The sequence below is a fragment of the Sphaerodactylus townsendi genome, linkage group LG01 (assembly GCF_021028975.2).
Source record: "Sphaerodactylus townsendi isolate TG3544 linkage group LG01, MPM_Stown_v2.3, whole genome shotgun sequence".
NCBI classification, from domain to species: domain Eukaryota; kingdom Metazoa; phylum Chordata; class Lepidosauria; order Squamata; family Sphaerodactylidae; genus Sphaerodactylus; species Sphaerodactylus townsendi.
This window is the reverse complement of record NC_059425.1, coordinates 195173673-195185926: the sequence shown is the minus strand read 5'-3', so window position 1 is coordinate 195185926 and position 12254 is coordinate 195173673. Positions and strand designations below refer to the sequence as shown.

The following is a 12254-nucleotide window of genomic DNA, read 5'->3' as shown; positions in this document are numbered from 1 at the left end:
GTTTGTTTGTTTAATATCTCACCAAGTTCTCTATGTGACTACAACATTAAAATCCCCTTACGTAAAATTATCTCTTCAAAACACAATAACATACAAAAGTTAAAATTCCAACGTTTCCCAGGCTGTTTTTGCATCCCAGCCTCCCTTTGGTTATAGCCTAGATAACAGGTGTCAAACTTGCGGCCCTCCAGATGTAATGGACTACAGTTCCCATCATCCCCTGCCAGCATCATGCTGGCAGGGGATGATGGGAACTGTAGTCCATTACATCTGGAGGGCCGCAAGTTTGACACCTATGGCCTAGACAGATGAATCAAGACCACTATCACCACCCAAGTTTTACTCACTCTCTTTAGTCTGTTCGAAGTATTTAAAAAAAGAAATGAAATCCCCTGGATACAGCCTAGCAGGAGGCAGGAGGGATGGAGTCGGTGTGGTTACTGGCTGGCATCCTGCACTAGGATCTCAGAGAGCCCTGTTGAAATCCCCACACTGCCATATGGAATCTCACTGAGAAGGGGGGGACAACATAGGTTGCTTTGGGTCTCCTCTGGGATGAAAGGAGAGGTATAAAGGAATCAGATAAATACAGTTGTCCCTTCCACATCACAGGGGTTAGGGGTGTAGGCGCATAGCCCGGTTAAAAGGATTTTTCTAATCCCAATAAGTAACTGATAAATAGGATTCCCCCCCCCCCATTATTCTTTTCCTTGTAATGGGGTGTTGGCAACCATAAAGCAGCTGAACAAGAATCCTGCAGGCCTCAAGCACTATATTTTTATTTTTCTTCTATTGACCAAAGATTCACAGCCTTGATGAATACCCTTTGTACTCCAAGCCCTGCTTGTACTCCAAGCCCTGCTGCCACAGGAGGTGGTGATGGCCACTAACCTGGATAGCTTTAAGAGGGGCTTGGACGGATTTATGGAGGAGAAGTCAATTTATGGCTACCAATCTTGATCCTCTTTGATCTGAGATTGCAAATGCCTTAACAGACCAGGTGCTCGGGAGCAACAGCCGCAGAAGGCCATTGCTTTCACCTCCTGCCTGTGAGCTCCCAAAGGCACCTGGTGGGCCACTGCGAGTAGCAGAGAGCTGGACTAGATGGACTCTGGTCTGATCCAGCTGGCTTGTTCTTATGTTCTTATGTTCTTATACTAACTTACCCAGTGGAATTTAGGAAATATTAAATTATGTGTTCATTTAGGCCTTGTAATGCCTGTTGGCACCATGAGTCTGTCCTTTTTCTGATACAAGTTAGAACACAGCCAAACGTTTAGGCTCTTTGTGTAGATAAGTGGGGCAACTGAGAACAATACTGATAAGATGGCGCTAGGTCCTCGTTCACAGGACGTCAGAAGTGTGAAATACTGACATCCTCCAATGAATGCACTAAAATGTCTAAAATGTTTTGGGTAAAGGGAAAATCTCCTCCTTCTTGAATGATTGATTGATGATGATGGTACTTTGGGGTGTATTCTTTTTCTGCCTTTTTAATGTAACCTGCCTTTATCCTATAAAAGTGAGAGACAGCAGCCATTGTAGCGTGGCTCCTCTGATGCTAGCTTGCCCTTTGTTGGCCAGAATAAAATATTTCTTTGATTTTATTCTTTGTCGGCTTGAGCTTTTTGGCTTGAATATTTTGAACCCGTTGCCCCGCGGTAACAGGGGCACAGCACCCCACACAATCTGGAAATCTCACATAAAGATGTTTGGCCCTCCCTACATACCAGCAGTCTGATTTTTTTTTTCTTTTAATTTATCCTTGAAAACAAACTTCTGTATATTTATGGCATTAAAAGGCAAAATATGTTGATATGATACAATATTATAAATATGTTTTGTGCATTTCTGAGTTTCTAAACTTTTTATGTCTCATCCGCGGGCCTTTGCGTGTTGTCTGTGGCTTCCGCAAAACTCCCCCCAAATTGCCATTTAATTTCTTTTGCCGATCTGCAATATATCAAAGCCATGATGGGGAAAGTCACCATGTGGAAGAGACGGCTATAAATAAATCATAAAGACTTATGATTCTTGACAAATGTATTTTCTTTTATGTACACTGAGAGCATATGCACCGGAGACAAATTCCTTGTGTGTCCAATCACACTTGGCCAATAAAGATTCTATTCTATTCTATTCTATTCTATTCTATTCTATTCTATTCTATTCTATTCTATTCTATTCTATTCTATTCCATTCTATTCTATTCTATTCTAAATGTGAACGATGAGAAAAAAAAATAATAGAGGTGCAATATTGATGTACTGTCGAAGGCTTTTATGGCCAGAATCAACTGGCTGTTGTGGGTTTTGGTAATTTCCAGGTAAAATGTCAGGAGCAAAAGCTACCAAACCACGGCCACACTGCCTGGAAAACCCACAATGCCAAATATGATTTTCGTTTGTACACCAGAAAAAAAGGAGTCATTGTTCTACCCAGCACCAAACAGGAAGTCAGAGTTTAAAATGTTAAGAACAATCATTAACAAGCGTAGCGCATGCCTGTGTCCTGAGACAAAAATGTTTAATCCTAAAGACTGGATTTCTGGATAATTATTGCTAACTTAAACTTTGGTCTAGTCTAGTGCACTTTTGGTGGGCTTTTTTAGCTGTGAATCTCACCAAACACGGTAAGAACTGTGACAAAATCCCAGAAAATATTATTTTACCTTGTCTGGCATTTTATAACAGGCAGATGAAAACTTAGAGGTTCAATGTCGCACAGGACTGTAGGCAATACAGGATTCACCAGGGCTACGTTCAGCTCAGATTCATTGACAGAGAGGCCTGGTTGTGAGAAAAACATTCTGAAAGAGAACTGTAACAAAAAGACCACTCCACCGCACCCCAACCCTTGGAAGCGTACGCCCCAGGTATTTTATTGGTCTCCAAGGTGCTAACTGGACTTGGATCAAAATGTGCTGCTGCAGTTCAACACCAGCCTTGCCGAATCCATGAATCAGTGTTTTGCATCTGGCCATTCAAACATTTCCTTCCTGCTACCATGTGCCCATATTTAAATGCTAGAGGTAAAAATAATGTCCACTTGAAACAGTGGCATACCTGCCAGAGGGACGTAGGGTAACCCATGTCCCCAGGCGCCAACTATTTGGTCACATGGGGCCCCCAAATCACCCCACACACACCAAAGCCTTCCACAGGCCTGCCGGGTGCCCCTTGGTCTGGCCTGCAAGAGGAGGAGGAGGAAGAAGAAGAAGAAGAAGAAGAAGAAGAAGAAGAAGAAGAAGAAGAAGAAGAAGAAGAAGAAGAAGAAGAAGAAGAAGAAGAAGAAGAAGAAGAAGAAGAAGAAGAGAAGAGTTTGGATTTATATCCCCCCTTTCTCTCCTGCAGGAGAATCAAAGGGGTTTACAATCTTCTTGCCCTTCCCCCCTCACAACAAACACCCTGTGAGGTAGGTGGGGCTGAGAGAGCTCCAAGAAGCTGTGACTAGCTCAAGGTCACCCAACTGGAAGGTGCTGGAGTGCCCAGGCTAACCTGAATCCCCCAGATAAGCCTCCACAGCTCAAGCGGCAGAGCTGGGAATCAAACCCGGTTCCTCCAGATTAGACACACGAGCTCTTAAGGGAGGCTGTTGGCTACAAGCGCAGACCCGCTGGCAGCTGCTGCCCACCCTCGGCTCAACTTCCATCGCTGCCTGCAGCCAGATGCCTCCCTGCTGCCTCGTCTTCAGTCTCTTCCTCTTGCGAGGCTGGGCTGAGGGGCAGGGAGGCGGCTGGCCGTAGGCACCGATGGAGATTGAGCTGGGAATGCAGCAGCCAGATTTGACCACTTTGGCTCATCTGGACTCAAAAAGCAATTTTTCAACAAAGTGATTTTCTCATTCTAACAGAGCAATCCTCTACAGCAGTGGTGTCAAACTTGCGGCCCTCCAGATGTTATGGACTACAGTTCCCATCATCCCCTGCCAGCATGATGCTGGCATGGGGTGATGGGAACTGTAGTCCTTAACATCTGGAGGGCCGCAAGTTTGACACCTATGCTCTACAGAGTTACTCCAGCCTTTGCCCATTGGAATGAGTGTTGACTGCAGTAACTCTCCTGAGGACTACACTATCAGTCTCACGAATGCTGCTTTGTATCTAGAAATACTCAACCGTAGCTACACAACTCCAAAACATACCATCCAATGTTAGTGTGATCCACGTTCCTCCACAAATACTGCCATATTTTGGCTCCATGATTACCTTTGCCAATGAAACTGGAAAAAAAATGCAAACAGTTGCCAAACTATGGAAATTTTTTTTTAAAATGAGTACTTTTATTGGCATTTGTACAAAAAGAAATCCAGTAAACACATAAAAAATAGCACCTCCACAGGTACATCAGAAACATTTTTAAAATCAGCTTGCAGGACCAATAGTTGAAGAGTGGTTGACTTTATCACGTTTGTAGCAAGTTGGATCACAATTTCTGCAAGAATTTAGCTACCACATCTGTTGTGAATGGGTCTTTATCACTTAAGAAGGTTTCTATTTGTCATCATTGTGACCTTTATGACCTCATATTAAATGTTCCAAAGGCAAGTGTTAACAAGCATATTGTTCACAATTAATAAATGGGATAAAGAATCTGGAATGTCAAAACCAAAGAAATATAGTTTTTGCTGGAATCCACTCCATTTATATTTCCCAGAAGCAGAGGCGTAGCACCAATGGGACAGGAGGGCATGACACCCCAGGTGGACGGGCCATGAAGGGGGCGTGGCAGGGGAGGGCGTTCCAGGGTGGGGGTGGACAGGGCCACACCAGGGGCGCAGGGTGCATGCGCACCCTGGGTGCAGTTTTCCCTCGCTCCTCCCCTGTCCATAAGTGACGTTTGATGACATTTAAATGTGGCAACATGAATGCCCAATGGATAGATGGAGAGTCCAGAGAAGCTTAAATAAGACATTGGTCTCTTATGTAGGTAGGAAAGACCAAAAAAATGGAATGCACAGGTTTTTAGTTCCTGCAAAAATTTGCCTCTTATGGTCTTCTAATTGTTCACCGATTAGTCTCAAGATAGACTTTTCTTCTAGACCATCTAAAAAATTTGTGTCTAAACCCAACTGGAGAAGTTTCTTTGGAACAAATTTGTGCCAACTGCAGGTAAATGTGTCACCTCGGCATGTAGAATGTGAGGCTTGGAGCTTGGGAGCGAAAGTGAGTCTTTAACCAATAACAGAATGTAGAAACCTAAGCGTTCGTCTCTAATCTCTGTTGGCCGAGTTCAGAGCAGATTACGGTATTTGGTATGCTGCTGGGTACACCTCGCAGCTATGGAAATTTATTTTGTACCTTTTAACACGGAGGAAGGGGTATTATGGGGTTGTGCAGGAGTTTCTCGACAGCAAAGGACAAGGATTGGGCCAGATGTTCTGCCAAGGAGGAGGAGGAAGAAGAAGAAGAAGAAGAAGAAGAAGAAGAAGAAGAAGAAGAAGAAGAAGAAGAAGAAGAAGAAGAAGAAGAAGAAGAAGAAGAAGAAGAGGAGGAGGAGGAGGAGGAGGAGGAGGAGGAGGAGGAGGAGGAGGAGGAGGAGGAGGAGGAGTTTGGATTTATATCCCCCCTTTCTCTCCTGCAGGAGACTCAAAGGGGCTTACAAGCTCCTTGCCCTTCCCCCCTTCACAACAAACACCCTGTGAGGTAGGTGGGGCTGAGAGAGCTCCAGAAAGCTGTGACTAGCCCAAGGTCACCCAGCTGGTGTGTGTGGGAGTGCACAGGCTAATCTGAATTCCCCAGAGAAGCCTCCACAGCTCAGGCGGCAGAGCGGGGAATCAAACCCGGTTCCTCCAGATTAGATACATGAGCTCTTAACCTCCTACGCCACTGCTGCTCCTAGGACATCATAAATCTGCCTATTAATGAGCACTTTTGTTTTAAAAAACATTGCAGGACAAGACAAGCACCACACAAAAATGGCCATATTAACCAATCCACATTTTGGCCAGGAAGAGAAATGTGTGTAGCCTGCTTTCATGAAGGCTTGACCTGGACAACCCAGGCTAGCAGGCTCTGAACAGAACTTGGAAGTTAAGCAAAGTCAGCCATGGTTAATGCTTAAATGGGAGACCACCAAATAAGTTCATAGTCACTATGCAGAGGCAGGGAATGGCAAACCACCTCAGAATGTCTCTTGCCTTGAAAACCTTACAGCCTCAATTTCAGCGGGTGGCAACTTGAAAGCACTTTTCCACCACATTAATGGAAACTGTGGTTTAACTAAACGGAGGGAAATGAAGGACTTCACATTATCTCTTAACCTCAGACTTCCGAGGGAGGGGACAACAGGAGAGTCAGGGAGAAAGATAGATCAGGACACGGAATAGCCTTTCCTCTACTGATCTATCCTTTCAATGTGTAGATTGGTACTCTCGGGTGAAAACTCCCATCCTAGCCCGTTCACATCTTCTCACACACTACTACACCAGCATGGTGTAGTGGTTAAGAGCAGTGGGCTCTAATCTGGAGGGCTGGGTTTAATTCCCCACTCCTCCACATGAGCGGCGGACTCTTATCTGGTGAACTGGATTCATTTCCCCACTCCTGAACATGAAGCCCGCTGGATGACCTTGGGGCAGTCACAGTTCTCTCAGAACTCTCTGACCCCTACCTATCTCACAAGGTTTCTGTTGTGGGGAGAGGAAGGGAAAGGAGTTTGTAAGCCGCATCGCGTCTCCTTACAGGAAAGAAAGATGGGGTATAAATCCAATTCTCCTCCTCCTCCTCCTCTTCTTCATCATCTTGGAAAATCTGGTATCTCTGTTCATCCTAGCTTGACAGACTACATTAGAATCCTATCTCTGCCGTATCCTATTGACAATGGCGCTCCTAACAGAGGTGGGATCCAGCAGGTTCTCACAGGTTCCCGAGAGTAGGTTACTAATTATTTGTGTGTGCTGAGAGTGGGTTACTAATTGGGGACTTTGCCACTTGATTGTTGCCTTAGTTATGCCCCTCCTCTCAGCAGTAGTGCACAGAACTTGAAGCAGTCTAGCAGGAAGTGCACCGACGTGCGTGGCAGCCTGCGCCTGCATGCATTCGTTTCCCGCCCAAGGACTGGCGCAGCAGCTGCATCTTTGCCACAGCCCAGCCCAGGAATGCCCCACCCCCATTATGTCCTGCCACGCCCCCGTCATGCCCCGCCCAGCCCCATTGGCGCTACGCCACAGTTTGAATCCCACCACCATGGGAACCTGTTACTAAAATTTTTGGATCCCACCACTGGTTCCTAACCATATAGGAAGTATATCCGTTTGCAAAAATAAAGAAGCCCTGTGTGCAACTTAGTTTAACATCAGCATACAATCACTAGACAATGCTTGGCTGTGTGTATGTACCTTTGTGTGCTCTGCAGCTCTAAGGGGTAAAAACCCCTACACGAACAAGATATACTGGATGTACACTGTTTCGATTAACCTCCTTATGATATTTTTTTTCCTACCCTTCTTCTAAGATGCCCAGGGCAGCATATGTTGTCCCTCTACCTCACCTTTATAAGCACCTGTTCAGGCAGGTTAGGCTGAGTACAAGTCACTGGGCCCCTATTGAGCTTTCCCTATATAGTGGGGACTCGAACCTGAGCCTCTTAGATCTTAGTCTGACACTCTAGCAACTCCAATTGGCATGGAATTCCTAAAAGGGGCAGATGGTGTCAGGCTCTCGAACGTGGAAATAACAGAGACCGTAGGAAAATCCTAAAGCAGTTTATTACTAACAACGCATAGAGTAACAATAGAAAGCTGAATCTAAGCTCTCCAGCTTAGATCCAGAGATTATATCCTTCAACCCCCCCCCCTCATTTGTCCCACACCAAATGTGCCTTACAATTTCTACAACATTTGCACTACAGAGCTTCAAAGAACCTGGGAACCGTTCACACCTTCTTGCAGGAGAGCTGGCGCCAGGAGGTTGCCAGGAAGGGAAGAGGGAAACGGGAAAGCAGTTACAGGAAAACATTTGCAATTCTTACACAGCAAGACATCTGGGCACTGACAGGCCTGGTCTTGACAGATGGGAGAATGGGGGGAGCACAACAAAAGTTGACAAAGCTGGTCAGCAAAACACACAACGATTTATTGGCAGGGGCACAATGAATGGCAAGAATTTCGAGGGACAGGTGTGAAGAAACCACATCCCAGTATTAAGATGTGTGTCCAGAATGGCAGCCAAAGCTTCCAAAAGGCACGCGGTGTTCTAGAGAACGGCGGACAGGTGCAAATCTGTGCTGATTTCTCATTCCCAAAGGTGCGGCTGCTCTTACCTGACAAGAACAGTAGCCCAGACATCAGAGGGGCCTGAAGCAGAGAATTCATCTTCAATCTCCTCCTCTGCTTTGGAGATGAGACCCTCGGACTGAAGTTACCAGCTCGTCCATAGTCAACCCACACAGTTTCTGTTCTCGCGCATTTCTCCCTGTTAAAGAAACGCATCTTAATATATAAATAGCTTGTTCTTTATTTACATTAGAAACCCTTAGGGCACCTGGGCTTGTTACAGGTATGTATTTTTTTAATATCAAAAGTTCAGGGTGATCTATAAGAAATCAAAAAGCTGTCTGTTAGATTTTTTAAAAGAATCAGTATCCACATTCAGGGCAGATTTCTAGCCCAACTAAGGCAATCGGGTCAGTGGTGGGATCCAAAATTTTTAGTAACAGGTTCCCTCGCCAGCCAGCCCCCCCCAGCAAAGTGGGCAGAGGTGTACCTAGGCAAACCTGAGCCCTGGGCAAAACCTGAGTTGGATGCCCTCCCCATGGGCAGCCACCCCACCACGACCCCAAAAAATTTTTTGCACCAGGTCATTTCTAAATCATCATCACATTATAGAAAATGTCCCAACTCACAAATCTGAACACAGCAATGGTGAAACACACAGGTTCTTTGATAGAGACTGGTGAGATAAAAGGTACAAAAAGCTGAGAATCAATGAATTGCAGTACCTGAAAGGGATTAACCCAGTTCAGGGAGTTACATTATTAGTCGCAATTGCTATATGGAACCTTCACGTTCAAAGGCAGGATGCCTCTCGGGGAGGCGAGGGCATGGAGATGGAAAAGCGGACCCAATTAGTCACCCCCTCTCGGCACACACAAATAATTAGTAACCCACTCTCGGGAACAGGTGAGAACCTGCTGGATCCCACCTCTGAATTGGGTCTATTTTAAGAAGACCAAGCTTTTCTCAAAAAGAAAGATAAGGAAGCTTCGGTGTAAATATGCACACAAAGATCATTAAAATATTGAAATAAGTAAAGAAGAAGAATGTGGATTTATGTCCCACTCTTCTCAACCGTAAGGAGTCTCAAAGCGGCCTTCCTCTCCCCCCAGCAGACACCTTGAGAGGTAGGTGGGACTCAGAGAGTTCTGAGAGAACTGTGACTGGCCCAAGCTCACCCAGCAGGCTTCATGTGGAGGAGCAGGGAAGCAAACCTGGAAGAGTGGGGAATTGAACCCAGTTGGCACAAATTTGTTCTATAGGAAACCATCAAAAGTCTGGTCGAAAAAGCATCAGCACAGTTTCTGCAAAAGGAAGAAGTCCACCCTCACCATTTGTTTGGAACTATTTTCGAGAGCCTGTAAGTACTGGGTGGGGCAGTGGACATTTCCTGTCCTCTTGAACTTTCCAAACATTTCATGCTGTGCATGGTAACACCCAATGTTCATACCCTGTTTCTCCGAAAATAAGACATCCTTTGAGAATAAGGCGTAGTAGAGGTTTTGCTGAAGTGCTAAATATAAAACATCCCCTGAAAGTAAGACGTAGCAAAGTTTTTGTTTGGAAGCACGCCCGACGAACAGAACACAGGAAAAATAAGACATCCCCTGAAAATAAGACAGAGCACATCTTGGGGAGCAAAAATTAATATAAGACACTGTCTTATTTTCAGAGAAACACGGCATCAAATTATTTAGAGCCGCTAGGCAACTGTGCTGTAGCACAGGAGCACAGGAGCAGCAGTAGCATAGGACGTTGAGAGCTTGTGTGTCTAATCTGGAGGAACCGGGTTTGATTCTCCGCTCTGCCGCCTGAGCTGTGGAGGCTTATCTGGGGAATTCAGATCAGCCTGTGCACTCCCACACACGCCAGCTGGGTGACCTTGGGCTAGTCACAGCTTCTCGGGGCTCTCTCAGCCCCACCCACCCCACAGGGTGTTTGTTGTGAGGGGGGAAGGGCAAGGAGATTGTGAGCCCCTTTGAGTCTCCTACAGGAGAGAAAGGGGGGACATAAATCCAAACTCTTCTTCTTCTTTAGACAGGGTGCCCCAAGATTTCTCAGCTACAGAAAGCTTTGACCCAGCAAGGGTGAAATGATCACCCAAGTCTATGCCCAGATGAAGTTGCTGGTAATTAGATATATGTAACAACTATACCCTGTCCCACCGAAACATCTAAGTGTGGTCGTGCATGGTGCGGCAAAGTGACAGAAGTGCCTTTCTGCTCTTGCAAATAGTCCAGATATAGTGCATTGGGCAACTATCAGCAAGGTTTGCCTTTTCTATGACAGTGTCTGCCATTTTCTGCCCAGTTCAGGATCCTCCGGACTGCTGCAGCCACCTACCGATGCTTCTTAATAGGAGGTAGACCAGTCCTTCAAACAGTCGCTATTTTAATACAAACTCTGTGAAGCCAAGAAGACACCTTCCTCAAACAAAAAGAAAAAAAGAAAACACCACACGTGTGCAAGATCGCCAAACTTTATTCTTATACTGGTTGTTGTGGGTTTTCCGGCCGTGTGGCCGTGGTCTGGTAGATCTTGTTCCTAACATTTCGCCTGCATCTGTGGCTGGCATCTTCAGAGGTGTATCACAGAGAGAAGTGTGTTACTCACTGTATCCAGCGAGAAGGGAATGTTTAGTGGGACATGGACAATGTTTATTTATATCAATGTTTATTGTCTATGTCCCAGAGTGAGGAACCAATCAGTAAGTGTTTTGGGTGGAACTTGCTATGCAAAGGTGTGGTTGACTGCACTGTATTGTGGGTGGGGTTTTCAATCCATTTACAGTCCATTTACAGTCCATTTACATTGATGAATGTGAATGGACTGAAAAAAACTGAGGCCTTCGGGGATAGGGCGGTATACTAAATTTTAATAATAATAATAATAATAATAATAATAATAATAATAATAATGATGATGATGATGATGATGATGATGATGATGATGATGATGATGATGATGATGATGATGATGATGATGATGATAATAAATGGATTGATAAATGCTATTTTTTCAAAGGTCCATTTTCAATAGTGCCCAGGAATATGCTTTTTGACAAAGGCTCTGCTTTAAAATGATTATTTAACGTCCATAGTAAATCAAAGTGGGGGGTGGAGAGAACTAGGTGGGCAGCAGGACCCCCACGGAGCTTTCCACTACAAAGAAAGTCCAGGAAGAAGTGGTAGGTTAATTCAAAAATCTCCTGAGATGCTGGCAGGGGCTGATGGGAATTGTAGTCCATGAACATCTGGAGAGCCGCAGGTTGCAGACCCCTTCTCTAGTCCCAACTGGAGGCTGGCATCTCTAGTTTCATGGCAGACAACATCCAAATGCAGCATCATTTCACCCTTGCTGAGTCAAAGCAAACACCTTTATGTGTGTGTGTCAAGTGCGATCGAGTGGCTTCCGACTCGCGGCGACCCTGTGGATCAACGTCCTCCAAAATGTCCTATTATTAACAGCCTTATTCAGGTCTTGCAAACTGAGGGACGTGGTTTCCTTTGCAGCATCCATCTCCCTCTTACATGCCACAAATACAAACACACAATTATATACACAATTAGAAGCACATACTGTTGCATCTCCTACCTTCAGATGACTTCGTCACTTTTCAGACCCAGGAAGAAGGGTGTCATAAACCAATTAATTTTATCATCCAGTGAATCTGTCCTTTTCTGCCTCCTCTCGTGGGGTGGTCGTAGGGTAGAAGGGCTTTATTTTATTTCTTGATGCCAAACCAGCCTTACTAGCGACCGGCCCTTTTGGAAAGTGAAGCCAGTCCCACAACAAACTCAAACACGTTTGCCATCAATCCGAATGCTCAGGATAGCAAAAAGAGGAGGGAAAAACCAATATCCTTGAGGCAAGTTTAAAGATTAACATAAGCTGCTAATGCTATTAACCAACTAGCTTTGAGCTCTGGTAATAAACACCCGCAAGATAAGGACGGAACTTAGAATATTTTTGCAAAAGCACGGACCCTCTTCTGACTTGATTTTTTTTTTCAACTTAAAGAAAAGGCCAATTTGAAATTT

At 45.0% G+C, this 12254-nt stretch overlaps 1 protein-coding gene across 1 annotated transcript in view; it reads right to left on the bottom strand.

Annotated features, from left to right (window-relative positions):
- The window catches only part of LOC125438395 (fibrocystin-like), a 74826-nt gene extending 62821 nt beyond the window's left edge, over positions 1-12005 (bottom strand). Inside the window, exons 1-4 of the mRNA XM_048506843.1 lie at positions 11809-12005; positions 8262-8413; positions 4144-4221; positions 2672-2789 (exon numbers count right to left, since the gene is read on the bottom strand). Coding sequence (XP_048362800.1) covers positions 2672-2789; positions 4144-4221; positions 8262-8313 — 248 coding nt within the window. The 5' untranslated portion in view covers positions 8314-8413; positions 11809-12005. The remainder of the gene's footprint in view (positions 1-2671; positions 2790-4143; positions 4222-8261; positions 8414-11808) is intronic.
- Between the last annotated feature and the right edge of the window lie 249 nt (positions 12006-12254).